General features: G+C 39.1%; 1 protein-coding gene across 1 annotated transcript; it reads left to right on the forward strand.

Moving 5' to 3' along the window:
* Positions 1-1,034: 1,034 nt before the first annotated feature.
* Positions 1,035-16,776, forward strand: LOC127968359 (C-type lectin domain family 10 member A-like). The gene is made up of 4 exons (XM_052569528.1): positions 1,035-1,330; positions 4,699-4,826; positions 16,059-16,171; positions 16,280-16,776. Exons 1-4 carry the CDS (start codon positions 1,075-1,077, stop codon positions 16,419-16,421), a joined length of 639 nt encoding a protein of 212 aa, XP_052425488.1. The 5' UTR covers positions 1,035-1,074; the 3' UTR covers positions 16,422-16,776.
* Positions 16,777-21,617: the final 4,841 nt, after the last annotated feature.

The raw sequence follows: 21,617 nt of genomic DNA on the forward strand, positions 1-21,617 counted from the left end.
TTGTGCTGGTAAATTATGAACAATGAGTCAAATTGGGGGGCGGGGCTCCATTAAGCTCCTCCCCTAACTTCATGCGATCTCACTCTAAGCTTTTGAAAAAACTTGAGAACCCTGATTTCCAAAAAAAACACTTCCTTTCTGCATAAATACTGGCCACACAAACAGATGAGGAACACAACACAGTCCACTACAGAGAGAGAAACTAGTGTTAGTTTACTGAATCTGGAAATGAAAATATAGAAAAGGGTAAAACTCAGAGAAGAAGATAGTTGATGTCTAAAAATATATGGACGTCGTACGAGGTAAAGTCAGAACAGATATCACAGATTCAACATCACGAGAATCCAGTCATATATATATATTACTGTAAACTTTTGAACTGCACCATAAATGTCTGGAAGTGTGAATGATAGCATGTATAAAGGTTCAATAATGGACTCCGAAGACCGAATAGAAAGGATTGTTGATATCTACGTCAGTGCAGAGGCTGTAAGAGACATGAAACATAAGAAAGAGACAGAAGACTTCAACACAGAAGAACCCCGAACACCTCGACACACAGGTAACTGAGATTAAAGGACATTTTCTGATTATTCTCTCTCTTCCAGGTCCTCCAGTATGATCTGACATGCTCCATTTGTTGATGGTGGTTAATGCTTTATTTTTTTCCTGAAAGTGACTGATCGTTTTGCTAGAGAAGACTAAATATGGATTTTTGACCTTTAGAAAAGGTTTATTTTGAGACTTGTTCACGTTTTCCTCCAAAACCAAAAATGTATCATCGGCTGAAAAAAGTCAAATACATTGAAACTCGGATGAGTAAATAACCAGGAAACCATTTTTGAGTGAACTGTTCCTCTGCATTTACTCACAAAACACAAAAACAAAAACCACACTAATAAACGTCTGACAAGCGTTAAAGTTAGTCTACAGTTCACATGTTTTCAGAAGATGTGAGTCGTATGATATGAGGAAGTGAAGAGACTAACATCATATCTATCCTCTTCAGGAAGTGATGGTGTGACGATCTCCAGAGCAGCTGCAGTAGTGTTTGTGCTGCTGTGTGTTCTTCTGATGACTGCAGTCATAGTGCTGTGTTTCACCTTCATTCAAGAGAGACAACAGCTGAAGACTAAGATCACCAACCTCACAGAAGAGAGAGAACAGCTGAAGACTAAGATCACCAACCTCACAGAAGAGAGAGACCAGCTACTAACCAACAATATGAGCCTCACAGAAGAGAGAAACCAGCTACTAACCAACAATATGAGCCTCACAGAAGAGAGAGACCAGTTAAAATTAGAAAGAAATGATCTTCAGAAGTTTGTGGGTTAGTTTCTTCAGTCTTAACTTGATCTAAAGCAGACTTTCCTGGATCTGTTGTGTAGCTAATGCTTGTAAATTGACCTTTCTTTAGCTCTTTATGTTAATAATGATTAATGATAATTTAGAGATGTCAGTGGAGTATAAATAATAATTTAAGACATATCTTAGATTGACTTTATAAGTCAGTATTCATTTATTTGAGCATAAGAATTTTTTCTTTACGGTTTTTCTTGATTGCTAACACAATTCATGAAAAAAAATTCATAATTTTCTCACAACTATAAACACAATCTCAAAACTACACACCAACTTGAACAAACTACCAAGTTAAAATCAGATATTTACGGTTTTCTTCAATTGTTTAAGCACCATTTTGAAAACAGGGCTCGGTTATTCAAACCCCTTCACACAATTAGCACAACACTACACCAAAGTAGCACAACACCTCAGATCATTTGCAAAATTAAACACTTTTGTCAAAACTATACAATGTCTTATAAAAGAATCTGTGGGAAGAATCTTCTCGAGTGACGAATCCACCCTTGTATGGATGCTGGTTCAATTTGATCACATAGCTTGGAGGAAGCATGTGATAGCAATGATTTGCATCTGGTCCCTTTGGTTTGCTGCTGTGATGATATGGTGTAATCTGTCTAAAAATGTAAGAATGAGTTCAGTGTTGTAAGGACCCAAGTTGGCACGGCGGTGGAGGACCCCATTCTGTGTAATGGCAGCACAAAGGGTAATGTTACCCCCACGTTGCCCTGGCACATTGACAATAGCCCCGTGGCCGATGTTTCTTCCCCTTCTTCGTCCTGTTGTCAGGTTAAATCCAGCCTCAATGTAAATAAACTCATGCGGGACTTCCTCCGCATCCATTTGCAAAACTCTCTGAAATACAGCAGAAGATCACATTGTGTAGATCAGTATACTGTAGGTCTGCTATACAAATTACTGCTATAAAATTACATGTACAGTAAAAAGGTTATGTGTGCAGTACATAATACTACAGTCAGTGAACAAAACGTACCACCAGAGATTCACGCCGCAGGACTTTCACCTGAATTTCTTTCAAATGGCGCTTTATACAGTCGTTTCATCAGAACTTGATGTTTTTTAAGGATACGGCTATTGTTGACAGAGACCTGTTGGATATTATTGCAAATTAGGTGATCATTGGCGATATGGGCTTGATTTTCTGGAAGTCTGATTGCATTATTGGCCAAAACAAGGTTTATGATCTCTCGCTCTTGCTCCGGTGTGAATATGGGGCTCCTCCCTCCTTGGTGTTCACAACGTTCAATCCTATGTTGGCCAAACAAAATACACAGCTTACTGCAAAATGATACAAACAGGAATATATACAGTACCAAAATATAGAGTACATATACAGTACTGTTGATATAGTACATGCAGTAAGCAATGGATTTTCTGTTGACTGAAGAGAAGTTTCTCACCTGTGCTCTTGACGAAATGTCCGAACTATTGATGCCACCGTTTACCTGCTTAGGTTAGGCTGTACTCTCAATCCAGCCTCCCTCAGTGTTAGTCCGTGGTTTATTACATGGTCCACAATGGTACGAATTTCGTTACACAGTTTTGGTTGTCTTCTTCTTTGTGCATGTCCTACCCCTCCTCCAGGTCTTCCTCTCCCTCTTCCTCTTCCTGGTACTCTCTGGATTCCCCCTCTCATCCACACTCTTCCTCTTCCTATCCCTATTCCTCTTCCTCTGCCTCTTCCTCTTCCTCTCCCTCTTCCTTCACCTGGTACTCTCTGGATTCCCCCTCTCATCCGCACTCTCCCTCTTCCTCTCCCTCTTCCTGGTACTCTCTGGATTCACCCTCTCATCTGCACTCTCCCTCTTCCTCTTCCTCTCCCTCTTCCTTCACCTGGTACTCTCTGGATTCACCCTCTCATCTGCACTCTCCCTCTTCCTCTTCCTCTCCCTCTTCCTCCACCTGGTACTCTCTGGATTCCCCCTCTCATCCGCACTCTCACTCTTCCTCTCTCTCTTCCTCTCCCTCTCCCTCTCTCTCTTCCTCTCCCTCTTCCTCTCCCTCTTCCTGGTACTCTCTGGATTCCCCCTCTCATCCGCACTCTCCCTCTTCCTCTCCCTCTTCCTGGTACTCTCTGGATTCCCCCTCTCATCCGCACTCTCCCTCTTCCTCTCCCTCTTCCTTCACCTGGTACTCTCTGGATTCCCCCTCTCATCCACACTCTCCCTCTTCCTCTGACACCATCCATTTTTGTTGAAGACAGGTGAACTTACCTGTTGCCTTTTTATAGTGCTTTAACCTGATGTGTGCACACCTGGTGCCTGTGTTTAACCAATTGGTTCATGGGTGTGCTCATTTGAAAGCCTTTGCTTTGAAATTGCAAGGAAATTACATCATGATAAATCATGATTCTGTGTAAAATGCATACAAGTGTGTTTAGTGTTTTGCAAATCACTGATTTAGATTTGCAGCTGTGCAAATCTAGACCGGTGTTTTGCTCCTTGAGGGTAAGGTTTTGCTAATTGTGGGAAAGTTCTAATGTTAGTGTGTGAGCAATTGAACAAAACTGTAAGTCAAAAACATTATCTTTTTTGATAATCAGTCGTTGGCCTCAGATGAGACACAAACCTGTCAAATACACAAAGTACTTCAGTGTCTAGAGAGCACTAATGAGATCAGTTTAAAACACTGTTACAGAAACCTTCCTTTGAGAAACAGGTTTCCTTCTGAAAGTCATTGTCTGTTACAGTATACAACATAAACAGAGTGAACAGATACAGTGAAATTAAGAGATAAACTGTAAAGAGATCTTGCAGTAGTTTAAAAGCACTCACAACTATAATAAAATATACACTACTAGTACAAGTAATATAAATAACCTTTTTAATTGGGTTTAGATTCAAATTTGGTTCAAGTCCTAGTAAAAAAAATATATTTATTATAACATTTATATTTCAGCTTTATTTGTAGTGCTACTTCTGCACAGTGCACATCTCTCAATATTAAGCCTACAGTGTGTTTAAATGTCACTGTTGATGAGGATTGTATGATCTCTGAATAATATTTAATGTCTTTAAATGCAAGATATTTCAAGTGTAGCTGAAGTATAATTGCTATAGTCCCACTTTAACACAATCAAATAAACTTCAGTGTATCTTTAGTTGCATTTCAGCACTACTTCTGCACAATTTAAATGAATAAAGTACAAAGTTAGTTGTTCCAGTTTAGCAGACTTTAAGTTTACCAGTTTAATATACCACAAGTACAATTGCAGTGTATTTTTATTAAGTACATACATATTTAAATGTATTTGTAGTATACTTATCATTTTAGTGTATTTATATTTCACTAGGGATGTCTTATCTGTGTTTATAGATGGACTGAAGTGTCATCAATCAACTCTTTACTTCTTTTCCTCTGAGACAAAGAACTGGGATGAGAGCAGAAGATACTGTAGAGAGAGAGGAACAGATCTGATCATCATCAACAACAGAGAGGAACAAGTGAGTGTGTGTGTGTGTGTGTGTGAGAGAGAGAGAGAGAGAGAGAGAGAGAGAGAGAGTGTGTGTGTGTGTGTGTGTGTGTGTGTGAGAGAGAGAGAGTGTGTGTGTGTGTGTGTGTCTGTGTGTGTTTACCCGTGTGTAATTGTGTGTGATCGTGTGTGTGTGAGAGAGAGAGAGAGACTTGACTTTTAACATCTCTTTAATTACAATCTATTCCAGAAATGTATACACCTTCAACACCTTAATACATAAATAGCAAAACCTTATAAAACTCTTTAAAAGAAAAAAAAAATTAAAAAAGCATCTTTTACAGCAATACATCACATCCTCCCTCTTCATTGGGTTTACATAGAACATTTTCAACACCCCATAAATAGAAAAAAGAATCAGTATCATTCACCAGTTCATAATACTTATACTCCATTACTAGCCTACTCTTTACCAGAGCTTTGAACATGTCCAAAGGATCATTTTCACTATTGGACTGCATTTTTCTCTTTCTTGTCAGCCACATTGCCATTTTTGCCATACCAAATAAAACATTTATCAGGACAATTTTTCTTTTATTTGAGGTGCTATATTTTGGACCAAAAATAAAAAAACTATTTGTAAAAAATAAAACCAAAATCATGATTCAGGTTATTTAACACACCCATAATTCCTGCTAGCCTGGGACATCCAATAAATATATGAAACACCGTTTCTGGTAGCCCACAAAACAAACACTCTTCTCTTTGCAAAGGATTGAGATGAACTTTATAACGGTTTGTTGCTAAAATCCAATGAGAGATCCTCCATTGCAAATCTCCACTTCTTTTCTCAATTGGTTTCTTATACAACGTCCTCCAACATCCTTTTGGAGAGGCCTCTGATTCAAGTAAATTAGTCCATTTGGTCTCTAGAATATCTTGCAATGCTCTTAAATTTAAGTATTTCACGCATACCAGATAAAAAGCCTTCTTTGATATTGTGTCAAAATGACCAGTTTCAGGTATTTTAAAAGACATTAATCTTCCATCATCCTCCTGCCAATCTCCTACATTTACACCCACCCTGATGCTGGGGAAAACAGTTTCAACCATTTCTGCTTGCACAGGTACAGTAAAACACTCCTGCAATTCAGCTAATAATTTTTCAACAATCCTAACAGAATGAACAGCAATCCTCGAGGCCAGTTTTTCCGCAGCAATCCATTTGCCCCCCGACTGAAGCTGCCCGATTTTACATATTCCTGCTTTAACTAAGCTTGAACATACACCATTAGATTTTAACATCCCACTAGATAAAAGAGGATTAAAAATCAAAGGTTCTTCCAGCACCCACTCATGGGTTACTTCGGACAGCTCTCTTTTAACAATGAATATTTGCCACACATTTAAGACTGATTCATAAATCAATCAATCAATCAATCACCTTTATTTATATAGTGCTTTAAACAAAATACATTGCGTCAAAGCACTGAACAACATTCATTTGGAAAACAGTGTCTCAATAATGCAAAATGATAGTTAAAGGCAGTTCATCATTGAATTCAGTTATGTCATCTCTGTTCAGTTTAAATAGTGTCTGTTTTTATTTGCTATCAAGTCAATGATATCGCTGTAGATGAAGTGACCCCAACTAAGCAAGCCAGAGGCGACAGCGGCAAGGAACCGAAACTCCATCGGTGACAGAATGGAGAAAAAAACCTTGGGAGAAACCAGGCTCAGTTGGGGGCCAGTTCTCCTCTGACCAGACGAAACCAGTAGTTCAATTCCAGGCTGCAGCAAAGTCAGATTGTGCAGAAGAATCATCTGTTTCCTGTGGTCTTGTCCTGGTGCTCCTCTGAGACAAGGTCTTTACAGGGGATCTGTATCTGGGGCTCTAGTTGTCCTGGTCTCCGCTGTCTTTCAGGGCAGTAGAGGTCCTTTCTAGGTGCTGATCCACCATTTGGTCTGGATACGTACTGGATCCGGGTGACTGCAGTGACCCTCTGATCTGGACACAGACTGGATCTGTTGGCCACGGTGACCTCGAAACAAGAGAGAAACAGACAAATATTAGCGTAGATGCCATTCTTCTAATGTTGTAGAAAGTACGGTGTTATGGGAAGTGTTTCCGGTTCCGGTTTACCTAATTAATGCAGCCTAAAAATCCTTTAACGGATTTGGATATCAAAAGCATATTAGTATGTTATGTGTAAGCCAGGTTAAAGAGATGGGTCTTTAATCTAGATTTAAACTGCAAGAGTGTGTCTGCCTCCCGAACAATGTTAGGTAGGTTATTCCAGAGTTTAGGCGCCAAATAGGAAAAGGATCTGCCGCCCGCAGTTGATTTTGATATTCTAGGTATTATCAAATTGCCTGAGTTTTGAGAACGTAGCGGACGTAGAGGAGTATAATGTAAAAGGAGCTCATTCAAATACTGAGGTGCTAAACCATTCAGGGCTTTATAAGTAATAAGCAATATTTTAAAATCTATACGATGTTTGATAGGGAGCCAGTGCAGTGTGGACAGGACCGGGCTAATATGGTCATACTTCCTGGTTCTAGTAAGAACTCTTGCTGCTGCATTTTGGACTAGCTGTAGTTTGTTTACCAAGCGTGCAGAACAACCACCCAATAAAGCATTACAATAGTCTAACCTTGAAGTCATAAATGCATGGATTAACATTTCTGCATTTGACATTGAGAGCATAGGCCGTAATTTAGATATATTTTTGAGATGGAAAAATGCAGTTTTACAAATGCTAGAAACGTGGCTTTCTAAGGAAAGATTGCGATCAAGTAGCACACCTAGGTTCCTAACTGATGACGAAGAATTGACAGAGCAACCATCAAGTCTTAGACCGTGTTCTAGGTTATTACAAGCAGAGTTTTTAGGCCCTATGATTAACACCTCTGTTTTTTCTGAATTTAGCAGTAAGAAATTACTCGTCATCCAATTTTTTATATCGACTATGCATTCCATTAGTTTTTCAAATTGGTGTGTTTCACCGGGCTGCGAGGAAATATAGAGCTGCGTATCATCAGCATAACAGTGAAAGCTAACACCATGTTTCCTGATGATATCTCCCAAGGGTAACATATAAAACGTGAAGAGTAGCGGCCCTAGTACTGAGCCTTGAGGTACTCCATACTGCACTTGTGATCGATATGATACATCTTCATTCACTGCTACGAACTGATGGCGGTCATATAAGTACGATTTAAACCATGCTAATGCACTTCCACTGATGCCAACAAAGTGTTCAAGTCTATGCAAAAGAATGTTGTGGTCAATTGTGTCAAACGCAGCACTAAGATCCAATAAAACTAATAGAGAGATACACCCACGATCAGATGATAAGAGCAGATCATTTGTAACTCAAAGGAGAGCAGTTTCAGTACTATGATACAGTCTAAATCCTGACTGGAAATCCTCACATATACCATTTTTCTCTAAGAGGGAATAGAATTGTGAGGATACCACCTTTTCTAGTATCTTGGACAGAAAAGGGAGATTCGAGATTGGTCTATAGTTAACAAGTTCTCTGGGGTCAAATTGTGTTTTTTTATGAGAGGCTTAACAACCAGATTGAAGGTTTTGGGGCCATATCCTAATGACAATGAGGAATTAATAATAGTCAGAAGAGGACCTATGACTTCTGGAAGCACCTCTTTCAGGAGCTTAGATGGTATAGGGTCTAACATACATGTTGTTGGTTTAGATGATTTAACAAGTTTATACAATTCTTCCTCTCCTATAGTAGAGAATTAGTGGAACTGTTCCTCAGGGGGTCTATAGTGCACTGTCTGATGTGATACTGTAGTTGACGGCTGAATGGTTGCAATTTCATCTCTAATAGTATCGATTTTAGAAGTAAAGTAGTTCATAAAGTCATTACTGTCGTGGTGTTGGGAAATGTCAACTGTAAGGGAAACAGGTCAATTTAGCTCAAAGGGAATCATTTAAGATTTTAAAGGGAATTTGAACAGAATCACTGTTTCACGGCTGTTCACGGAGACGCGCCTGCGGTTCAGTGAACGAGCCGTTTAACATAAAATCTGCGCTGGATACTAATATCCAAACTATAGTGAAAACACTATCAATTAGCACAGTAACAAGATCGGCAGTTTAAGACATTAACTTGTAAGCACAAAACACAAGATACTTCTCTTTTCAATATGAATAAGGCTTTATTAGATAAATCTAAGACATATAAACTAATCTAACATATAAACATACGCACACACACATTCACACAAGTTGCAGGAAGGTCGAAAGTTAGGGAAAGATGAGTTTAAGAGAATGGAAATATGGAATCCCAAGTTAACAGCAATACGTTAAATTGCATAGACATGAACAACCATCAATCACGTAATTAGCGCTCGCATTGAGTTCCTCAGTGGGGTTAAAATTATATTAGATACACCAGCACAACAAATATCTGGGAATACGTTGCCTTCGTTTGCTGTGAAAGGGACTCCAGTTGAAAGGGGTATCCCGGTGTCGCTGATTGGCTGGAAGTTCAGTTGGCTGAAGTGACGTCTTGGGGAGCCCGTGCTTGGGCGTTGGCTGAAGCTGGAGTTGTGTGCGCTGGTCGAAGTTCAAACGCGCAGACGAGGTCGACGTTACAAAACTTAACTCAGAACACGAAACTCTCAAACGGAAAAGAAAAGAAATAAAGTTTGACGAGACTAGGTTGTGTTCCTTCTCATTGTGGCATAAGTAGCAGCAGGCAGGCACGCTGGAACCGCGCTCAAAGAACAATGATGACTAACCGCATGGCTAGATGCTACAAGCTAACGCTAGGTAGCAAAGCTACAAGCTAAGAGCAGACATGACTGATAGCACGAGCAAGGCTGGAACTAAAAGCAGACTAAAAGCCGACATGGCTAATAGCAGCAGCTAGGGACTAAAAGCTTGGCATGACTGATAGCGCAAGCAATGCTAGAACTAAAAGCCGACATGGCTAATAGCAGCAGCTAGACTAGAACTAAAAGCAAAAATTTAATCGTATCCAAAGTATTTAAACTTTCCTGTTGGCCACCCCTCAAATGTTGCCTTGACCAATCAGATATGTTCTTGGGGTGGGTATCATAAATCATTTGTTTATCTTACCAAGCATGTGGTTCTTGCCTCACAGGGTCTAATTTTGGACATGATTCCTATAACATGATTATGATATATTTTACAAATAAATGATTGTCAGGACAATATCAAGCAAGAAAATGCGATTATTTCAATACTAGACATGACTATGTATCCTATAGTTATCAAAAGACATACACAATAAGTGATTATACATGATAGTCAAATGTGTGGGTTACACGTAAATGAATATGGAGTTAAGCAATGGAATGATTCATTCATAAGTCTTTTTTGAGTTCATTCTGGTCCATATATAATGTATAAAAAGGGTTTCTTTGCCATTCTCTGGCAAAGGACTTTTCTGTGAAGACAAAGGTTTAAAGCCCTTCCCCCTTAGGAATTTCAGTCTGGTTTCACTGGCTGGGGGGGGAAGTCAATGCAAGTATTTAACTTGATCTCCTGGGTTTACATGTGATGTCCAGCGTTGCATTCCAATCACGAACAATAAATTTGACAATCTCTTCTTCGAATTAAAATTGTCAATAATTGTTCTATTGGTGTTAATGTTGAAAGCTGTTGTGTGAACAAGTTGGTTGGTTGGTTATCTTGCTTGGTTCTTGTGGCACTAGAACTGATTTATGACTTCCTGAGGAATTCAGCTCATGTTTCAATGCACACAGCTCTGATAGACTCTTTGATTTGTCTGATTTGACTCATTTCTGCTACACAACACTTGTTGAGGCTTTATTTTTCGTTAATTTAGCCACTGTATTGAATAAATACCTGGGGTTATGTTTGTTTTCTTCTAAAAGAGAAGAAAATTAATCAGATCTAGCAGTTTTTAATGCTTTTCTATAGGATATGCTACTTTCCCGCCAAGCAATAGGAAATACCTCTAGTTTTGTTTTCCTCCAGCTGCACTCCATTTTTCAGGCTGCTCTCTTTAGGGTGCGAGTATGCTCATTATACCATGGTGTCAAACTGTTTTCCTTAACCTTCCTTACGCGTAAAGGAGCAACTGTATTTAAAATGCTAGAAAAGAGAGAGTCCATAGTTTCTGTTACATCATCAAGTTGTTCTGAGGTTTTGGATATGCTAAGGAATTCGGATACATCAGGAAGATAACTTAAAAAGCAGTCTTTTGTGGTAGAAGTGATGGTTCTTCGATACTTGTAACAAGAAGTAGAATTTACAATTTTGGCTATATGAAGTTTACACAGAACTAAATATTGATCTGAGATATCATCACTTGGCTGAATAATTTCAACACTATCAACATCAATTCCATGTAACAGTATTAAATCTAGAGTATGATTTCGACAATGAGTAGGTCCTGAAACATGTTGTCTAACACCAAATTGAGTTCAGAATGTCAATAAATGCTGATCCCAATGCATCTTTTTCATTATCGACATGGATATTAAAATCACCAACTATTAAAACTTTATGTGCAGCCAGAACTAACTCGGATGTAAAATCACCAAACTCTTTAATAAAGTCTGTATGGTGCCCTGGTGGCCTGTATACAGTAGCCAGTACAAACATAACGGGGGATTTATCATTAACATTGGTTTCTCTGGATAATGTTATATGAAGCACCATTACTTCAAACGAGTTATACTTGAAGCCTGCCCTCTGAGAAATCCTGAAAACGTTGTCATAAATTGAAGCAACTCCTCCCCCTTTGCCTTTTAGACGTGGTTCATGTTTATAACAGTAATCTTGGGGAGTGGACTCATTTAAAATAATGTAATCATCAGGTTTTAGCCAGGTTTCTGTCAAACAGAGCACATCTATATTATGATCAGTGATCATATTATTTACAAAAAGTGTTTTCGTAGAAATGGATCTGATATTCAATAAGCCAAGCTTTATCATTTGTTTATCCATATTGCATTTGTTTTTTATTTGTTGAACCTCAATTAAATTGTTAACCTTAACTTGGTTTGGACGTTTTTTGTATTTTCTAGTTTGGGGAACAGACACAGTCTCTATAGTGTGATATCTAGGTGAAAGAGTCTCTATGTGGTGAGAATTAACTGACCTCTGTGACGCGAGGCAGCTAGCAGACGGTCGGTTTAGCCAGTCTGTCTGCTTCCTGACCTGGGCCCCAGTTAGTCAAGTATAAACACTAAGACTATTTGCCATATTTCTAGACAGAAGAGCAGCACCACCCCAGGAGGGATGAAGACCATCTCTTTTAAACAGGTCAGGTCTGCCCCAAAAGCTCGTCCAATTGTCTATGAAACCTATGTTATTCTGTGGGCACCACTTAGACATCCAGCCATTGAGTGATGACAATCTGCTATGCATCTCATCACCACGGTAAGCAGGGAGGGGACCAGAGCATATTACAGTGTCTGACTTCATCCTTGCAAGTTCACACACCTCTTTAATGTTATTTTTAGTGATCTCCGACTGGCGAAGTCGAACATCATTAGCGCCGGCATGAATAACAATCTTACTGTATTTACATTTAGCATTTGCCAGCACTTTTAAACTTGCCAAGATGTCAGGCGCTCTGGCTCCCGGTAAACATTTGACTATGGTGGCTGGTGTCTCTATATTCACGTTCCGTACAATAGAATCACCAATAACTAGAGCACTTTCATCAGGTTTCTCAGTGGGTGCATCACTGAGTGGGGAGAACCTGTTTAATGTTTTGATCGGAACAGAAGAGCGGTGTTTTGACCCACGACTACGCTGCCTCACCGTCACCCAGTTGCCCTGATGCAGGGGCTCTGCTGGAACCGAACAATGTAAAGGAGTCCCTGAGCTAGACGCATCCAAAGCCGTATCTAGAGCCCTCACATTCTTACTGTCCTCAATTAAAGTTTGGATGCGTGTCTCTAATTCTGAAATCTTCTCTGTCAGCCTAACTATTTCCCTACATTTATCACATGTGAATCCCTCATCTGCGACAGAGATAGATAAACTGTACATGTGGCAAGAGGTGCAAATAACGATAGTAGGAGAAGCCATTACTCACCGTGCTTGATGAAATATTCTTACTGCGGTTGTTTAATGAACTTGTGGAAAACTGCAGCGTGAGAGAGGAGAGGAGAGGAGAAAAGAAAACGATAATGACAAGCTAACGAGTGCTAACGCTTTGCAGGTGTGCTGCAGTCACGGAAGAGTGAACGATCAAAGTTAATCTGATAAGATTGATCGATAATATCAGAAATATGGTGTGAATTAAGTTATATTTTACAACTTAAAAAACAAACAGACAGTGACAGTAAGAAAGATTATAGAGAAAAAATATAAAATAAAAACAGCTACACAGAGCTATGATTAGCTACAGAAGGCCAACAGGAAGTAGAGAAAAAACCTAAAAAGAAGGGAGTCCATTAAAATCTACTTCTTTCAAATTAATTAAGAATAGGTGTCTATCCAGGTTCATCCTTCCAACTCTTCTTAATAAAGCACAAGCTATTTCAGTCCAGTTCTGCGGCTGATTATATAGGAGTCTTTTCACAATCTGCAGTCTGAACACAGCGACCTTGGACTTAATGTCCATGAGGCCTTGACCTCCTTCACTTAACTGCAGGTACAGTACTGATTCTCTTAGCCAGTGTTGTCCATTCCAAAAAAAATTTACCAACACTCTCTGAATTTCTTTAATAAAACCATCTGGTGGAATTAAAACAATTAATTTATGCCATAAAATACAGGCCGCAAGATTATTAATGACCAGTACTCTCCCTCTATATGATAATTGAGGTACAATCCAATGCCATTTTGATAACCTCTTACAAATTTTATCATTAACGCCTTCCCAATTTTTCCTTTGGTATTCTTCTGAACCTAAAAAGATACCTAAAAACTTGAATCCATTTTTTTCCCACCTTACATTTCCAAAATATTTTTATTTGTGTCTTTCCTATTTCCCACCATTGTATCAAATTATCAAAATCCTTTTTTTTAGAAACCCATTCCTTCCAAAACATTTCAAATTTCTCAATGAACTCTTTTTCTTTCAACAATGCAGTATTAAATTTCCAATATGGACTTTTAATTTTAGCTTGATTCAAAACAATATTCACTGTGATAAGATTGTGATCTGATAGACAACATGGAACAATATCACACCCCATTATTCTATTTTTTTCAGCACCCTTGACATAAAACCTGTCCAGTCTGGCAACACTTATCCTTCCCTGCGAAACTTTGGTCCATGTAAAGTGCTTCACCTCTTTATTCCTGTCTCTCCATACATCTACCAAATCATTCTGAACTATAAAACTTTTTAAAACAGCAGCTGATACAGGATGTGGTTCTTCATTATTCCTATCTAAAAGAAAGTTAAGAGAACAATTCCAATCCCCACCAATGATTAACATACCATCTAAAGTGTAGCTTTTTAAAAACTCTCCTAATTTTCTAAACATGATTATTTTATCTGCCCCTTTATTTGGAGCATAAATATTTATAAAAACGAATATCTGATTTTCAACTTTTGCTTTCACCATCAAAATACGTCCTCTCTCTATTTCTGTTTCTGATAAAATTTCAACATTAAGATGAGTTGCAAATAAAATAGCAACACCTGCACTAACATTTGTGCCATGGCTTGAACAGAACTTTCCTTCCCACCACAAATCTAAATTGGATTCATTTTTTATATCACTGTGGGTTTCTTGTAAAAATATTACTTCTGAGTCTTTAAGCCTAAGAAACTCAGAGACTAAAACTCTTTTTCCTCCATCCCTTGACCCATTAAGGTTCAAGGATCCTAATCTAAGAATCTGAATGGCAGGGAAGATGGAAAAAATCAGATGACAGAAAAGAAAAACAACAATTAGGTTATATCCCACACCCATGTGCTTTATTTTTTCCATTTTGACAATTTTGCATTTTCTTTTCCCCATTTTGAGTTTTACGTACATTTGTTAGAAACTTTTTCAGTCAAAGTCGTTTCCGTTTTGAAATGACCTCGTAGCCCGTCGACTTATGTGCTTTCACCATGGATTTTATAAACTTATTAACATCTGGGAAATATTTTGCAACATCAACTTTTTTTTCCCTTTAGTTAAATCCAGAATAGCATTTCATTCTTCGACAGAGTACACGCCTGACTACAATCAATCTCAGAGAAAACCGAACAATTGTCACTATCCTCCAAGTCTTCATCACTATTTTCACCCTCCATAACCACATTATTCTGTAGCACGCTAACACTCGCAGCCTCTTCAGCATATTCCTTTTCCTTAACAACATCCACTACATCCCCCAAAACAATCGCGCCCACAGCCTTATCACCAGCTCGCATAGATGAAATAAACTCACTCACCTCTGACTTTGAGCTTGGATTTAAAGCAGTCTTCTTTCATTTTCTGATTGTATCTTATGTGGGCACGTGAACTTTTTATGTCCTAAATCCCCGCATTCGTAACACCTCAAGCTATCCGTTGTTGCAAAAATCATATAGGAACTGTCCCCATGTTGAATACGAAACGAGATGTCCAGTTCCTTAGATTGCGCATTTAACAACATGAAAACTTGTCTTCGAAAAGACAGCACATGTTTTAAAGCTGCGTTCTTGCACCCGAGCGGCAACATTTTAATGGATCCAGCAAACTTTCCAAAGCGACTCAGTTCTTTCATAATTTGCTCGTTGGAAATGAATGGCGGAGCATTTGAAATAGTAACCCTGGTAGCAAGTGCGCGTAAAGGCGTTACTTGCAACAGTGAATCGGCAACAACAATTCCCTTTTCAACAAGGCTGTTTACGAATTTTTCATCTTTTAAAAACACCACTACCACCTTGTTCATTCTGGATGCTGATGCTATATTTTCGTGCCCCACAATCTCGCCTATTGCTAACAGTACATCTTCTATGGAAAAACCTTGATCCGAGAACACTTTACACCCATTTTTGATTGATAACCCCGGCGTTCTCTCGCCTAGGAGAGACGCCATGGCCTTAATTAAATCAATAAATTACCCCAGTTTTTTGTATTTTTCCCCCTTTTTCAAAACCATAAAATAAAAAGTGATAAACCAAAAAAAGAAAAAACACAGAAAAAGATGTTTAAACTTGAAAACAACTTCAAACCGTGCCGCTCTCACCCCCCACACCACACTTCCGAGAGTGGTGTTTCGTTTTTAAATTATAGAGAATGTGCTGAAATCAGTCTGTGCTCGTGTTATAAATCATGTTATTGTTTCTCTTCTCAGGATTTTGTGAAGAATATTTGTGGTTCTGATCATTTCTGGATTGGTTTGACTGATGTTGAAGAGGAGGGCAGATGGAAATGGGTTGATGGCAGCAACATCAACATCACCTCTGGGTGAGAAATCACTGAACTGAACTGATTATTATTTAATAACTGATTGTCTCAGTCAGTATCATATCACACAGAAAGCAGCTCTGATCTAACTCTGATCTGTTGATGCAGGTTCTGGAAGTCTGGAGAACATAACCAGCCAGACGACTATCAGGGAAACGAAGACTGTGCTAACACTCATTCATCAGGATGCTTTGATACTAAATGTGATAGTAGTCTTAAATGGATCTGTGAGAAGAGTATCCTAAAATGATACATTATAATAAAAATGTACATATATGCATTATGAACAAATAAATATGTCAGTAATTTTACTTTTTTTAATGGCACATTAATTAGGTTATTCTGTAAAAACAAATAAAAAATAAATAGAAAAAAAAACATTGTAATATTAAAATTCTCATATAAAACTTTTTAAAATAATTTTGTTTTGAATTTTTATATCTGAACTAAAATCTGAATGGGAAAAACAACAGCAATGTTTCTACAGACTGAAATAAAATCAGAAATACACTGATATAATAGAAATATTCATAAAAACAGCATTGATCCAATATTGTTAACCAAAATGATCATGATTTTAGGAGTATTACTCAGTACATCAGTAAAGTTTGTTTTGAAATGTGACTCCTGCAGCTTTTTTGTAATTACAGTACGACAATAAACCTACTTGATGATGATTTACTTGTTTTCATGCTAGTGAAAGAAAAAATTGCTTACACAGCAAGCCCAGATTTTACCCCAAAATGCCTGACAGTTCCTTTGAAGTCCAGCCTCATTAAAGTGAGTGAATAATGGACTGAAGGAAGAGCATCAGATGCAGTCGCTGCTAAAAACTGTTCATCCGTCTGAACTTCTGATGAAACGACCTGAAGCTCATCAAACATCGAAGGATTTCAACACCAGATCAACAAGCCCCTGACGTCTTTACACACAAACAGACAAACTGTGCTAATGATTGTGATTTCACATGTTTATTAATGGTCATTGTGTTTTTGAGGAATACCTGAGGGAAGGGAAGGAGTTATTGTGATATAATATATTCATTTGAACCTTGTTTACCACACCAAGCGTTGTTGAAGATCAAGTTCCTTTCTGCATAAATACAGTGTGTGTGAAGGGGAGGATTTTCTGAAGGTATTTTTGAGTCAAATCGACTGAACACCTGTGACAGTGTGTTTGTAGTTGTAGAGAAAAGCCACACGTGTGTATCAGTAAGATTAAAGTCAGAGAGAAATGTTTTAAGAGTTGCAAACCTGTAGACTTTCTTTCTCTCCCACAAACACAACACAACAGTTACACCTTCTCAAATTCTTCATTGCAGATGCACAAATCCTATTCTACAATATTCAATATACAACAGAGTTCCTCAGTGCACGGTGAAGCTCCGATCTTCTACTGCAGGCTTGTATGTAATTCACATGGTGAACTTCGTCCATGAAGCTTTGGAAGATGGAGGGGCGTTTACTAGGCCATACGGCATCATCAAATATTCGTAGTGTCCAGCAGGGGTGATGAAAGCCATTTTCCACTCATCTCCCTCTCTTATTCTGACCAGGTTGTATGCGCTCCGTAAGTCCAGTTTTGTGAAGATACGGGCATCCCAGAGCTGTTTGAGGGAAGATGGGATTAATGGAAGAGGATAGCTAAACTTTACTGTTATTTTATTCATATTTTATTCTGTAGTCGATGCATGGTCTCTATCCTCCATCCTTCTTAGGAACAAAGAAGAAACTGGCCACTGCTGGAGAGGTGGATGGCCGGATGTAACCTTGTTTTAGGGCTTCCTCCACGTATTCTTTCATAGCCTCTTGTTCAGGGATGGATAGGGAATAAATTGACCCCTTCCGTAATCCCATGGGCCGTGTGGCAGAAGCTTGGAGGAATTGGTGGAATTAACTGGCATCGTGACAGACTGATTATCAGCATTGGACATGGGACGACTTGGGCGTTTTGACCGTATATATTCATAGAGAGTTGACTGGAAGTAAAAGGTGTGGTAGAAAAAGGTGCACAAGCAACAGATGGTCAGGGAAGACTGATTCAAGAACTTGGGAGAGCTTCACAAGGAGTGGACTAAAGAGAGTGACCACACTCAGACGTCTTCAGGAAAAGAGCTACAGCTCTCACATTCCTAGAACCAAGCCACTCCTGAACCAGAGAATAACGTCTGAAGCATCTCACCTGGGGTAAGGAGAACAAGAACCGGACTGTTGCTCAGTGGTCCACAGTCCTCTTTTCAGATGAAAGTTAATTTAGCATTTCATTAGGAAATCAACATCTGGAGTCTGGAGGAAGACTGGAGAGACACAGAATCCTTTATGGAGATGCTGATTTCCTCTTCCAGCAGGACGTTAACACCTGCCCACAGTGACACAACCACTTCCAAGTGATTTGCTGACCATGATATTACTGTGCTTGATTGGCCAGCCAGCTCACCTGACCTGGACCTCACAGAGGATCTATGGGGTATTGTGAAGAGGAAGAGAAGGAACACCGACCCGAATCTTTAGCACCAAAACAAACACACCCATACCCCAACAGGACCTGCTACGGTGGCCGAGAGAGAAAACATGCTGCAAATGACAAAAATCCCTGTAAATTATGAAAACATCTTCATCAGTTTGACAACACGTGCTGCAAATACTCACAATACAAACAAATAAAGACATTTAATATTTAAATATGGCTGGGACATTATTTATCAATGTTTGCTCTGTGTAACTGTGAAAGGTTATCTAAGCTGGCTAACTTACTTTTACAACTTACCTTACAAAAACTAAACATAGCCTGTGGTTTTACTAGTGAAATGAATTAAAGGGTTAGTTCAACCAAAAATCTAAATTATGTCATTAATAACTCGCCCTCATGTCATTCCAAAACCGTGAGACCTCCGTTCATCTTCAGAACACAGTTGAAGATATTTTGCAGAATGTGATTTCTCCCGAAGGGGACTCTAAAATGTGAGACCCAACAGCCTCGTGCATAATAGTGTAGTTGTACTTCAGGTGATCCTTGAAAGAGTCCCAGCTCCAGGTCCTTTCTGACGCCGTCCCCTCCACTCTCTCCCACCTGTGCACTTTCTGAAACAAAAACATCAAAAATAAATCCTTATAAAATATCAACTTTGATATAGTAAAATACATTTAACTGAAAACTGAATGCAAAATAAATCACAAAATATTTTAACTTTACAGTTCAGCAACATTAAACACTTATTTAATGTATTCAGATGAAAGTTTACAATATTAATAAATTATTCACAAGCAGTGTTTTCAGAGCCCCCAGTTACAGTTTTAATCAGAACACGAGCAATACAGTGTAGTAAAACAAGTACAATCTAATTCAGTAATTTTTTTTATTAAACTAAGAACAATCAAAATCTATCACAAAAGATCAATGTATCTTTAGCAGAAGTGACAGTGCAGTGTAGCAGATGGACAATTTCTTACCAATGTTTCAAGAATAATCTGCATCCTGTCATGCTGTCTGGTGTCTGTTTCCCTGGGTGTCCACTAGTGGTCTCACTTCCCCATAGGCACCTCACCGTAGGCACTACAATTCCCACTAGCCTTGTCCCTTCATCACAGTTATTGCACTCCTGTTAATTGCACTCAGGTTTATTCACTTGTTAGTCATTATCCTCCCTATATTAACCGGTCCTTTTCTGTTTGTCTGCATGGAGTCCTCACTTTCTGTCACCAAGTTTCCTTGTGTTCCTAGTCTTCAAGTTCCTGTTTGTTTTCTGTTTTGGATTGATGTTTGGTTACGACCCTGGCTTATTTTGGATAACCCTATTAAACTCACACTGCACTTGGATCTCTCGTCTCCTGTGTTCCCGTACGTGACAGATCCTTGATGAATCTACAAGGGGAAAGAAGAAATGGTTTACTGAAAAGTTCTTAAAAAGCAGGATTTCATTTATAGCATTTCTTTAAACCAGTGGTTCCCAAACTTTTTATACCAAGTACCACTTCAGGAAATATTTGTTATTAAATATTAAGTTCCACCATAATGACCAACATTTAATTTCAGCAGCGTAGTAGGCCAAACTATTCAGCTTCAGGTCTACAGTAAAAAAACGAGGCAGTTTTATTCTAATAAGAATATTTATTGTTGTCAGACACTTTACCATGGGAAATACAGTTTGAACATTAACACTACTGTCACAGGTCGGAGCGGACCACAGATGTTGCAAGTCACGCCCCTTCCTAGTTTCCACCTCGAGGAGGTCCCAAAGCAACCCCAATGACCAGACAGACCAAGCCTAAGTAATATTAAAACAACTTTATTTAAATTAATTAAAATAATTCAGGGAGGGGGATGTAAATCTTAAAATTGGTCCGCTCCGACCTGTGACAGTAGTGTTAATGTTCAAACTGTATTTCCCATGGTAAAGTGTCTGACAACAATAAATATTCTTATTAGAATAAAACTGCCTCGTTTTTTTACTGTAGACCTGACAAAGGTAAGTATTCCACAGGCAACTGGGGCTCTATTCTCACTTTAGTGATTTGTAGCAATGGACAAAGGTAGGTATTTCACAGGCAACTGGTGCTCTATTCTCTCTTTAGTGATTCGTAGCAATGGACAAAGGTAGGTATTCCACAGGCAACTGGTGCTCTATTCTCCCTTTAGTGATTCGTAGCAATGGACAAAGGTAAGTATTCCACAGGCAACTGGGGCTCTATTCTCCTAGAATACTTCTCCTGGGCGGTGGGCTTACGGTGAAATACTGCAATACAGTAAGTAGATGAACTGTCAGACCTGGAGTAGTAAATCGTCATAGCGCAGGCCTCCACAGGGATTTCCTGTGCGTCGGGGAAAGTTAAACACTGTCGCACCGGCCCGAACGCTTCCCTCTCCTCTCTTCTATTTGCAGTTTAAGGGATCTGGACCGGGGTGAACCTTTGAAGAGGCTCCACAACAGGTAAAGTAAATCCACACAGCTAATTTGCAACAGTAAAACTTCCTCCTTGCATATAGGTATAATTTTTGGCTTTTACTCACACCAGTCTTGCTTACGTGTATTCTTCACCACCGCTTCCACAGAGCCAGGGTATTCTGAAAGGGTCTAGATAGGACGTTACATTTGGGTCTCCATGCAGGGGTCGCAAAATGGCATTTAGATGAAAATGGCGCTTCACCAGCCTCAACGGTCACTGGTCTCCCCCACGACTCATCCAGTCTAGGGTGGCTACTGACAACACAACCACAGCATGACACTGCAAGATTTCAAGTGTACACACTCACAGCAAAGACAAGGACTCACCCACTGCACTCCACACACTCTACGTGAAATAAGGTCAGAACCACGGTTTACTAGGACTTATCCTGGGGTTTCGTTGGGCGTTGTTGATAGATGAAGGGCCGGAGGAATAACGTTGCCGTCACGACTGCTTGCGGCTTCCTGTACTCGTACTTCCCGGCTCACCCAAAACTCTGCTCC

This window comes from Carassius gibelio, chromosome A4 (assembly GCF_023724105.1).
Source record: "Carassius gibelio isolate Cgi1373 ecotype wild population from Czech Republic chromosome A4, carGib1.2-hapl.c, whole genome shotgun sequence".
Classification (NCBI taxonomy): Eukaryota; Metazoa; Chordata; class Actinopteri; order Cypriniformes; family Cyprinidae; genus Carassius; species Carassius gibelio.

Bases quoted from the DNA above. Each gene is read 5' to 3' on its own strand.
- LOC127968359 (XM_052569528.1), top strand. From the start codon at position 1,075: ATGACTGCAGTCATAGTGCTGTGTTTCACCTTCATTCAAGAGAGACAA. The intron at 4,827-16,058 runs GTGAGTGTGTGT...TTCTCTTCTCAG, and splicing joins TCAACAACAGAGAGGAACAA to GATTTTGTGAAGAATATTTG. The intron at 16,172-16,279 runs GTGAGAAATCAC...CTGTTGATGCAG, and splicing joins AACATCAACATCACCTCTGG to GTTCTGGAAGTCTGGAGAAC.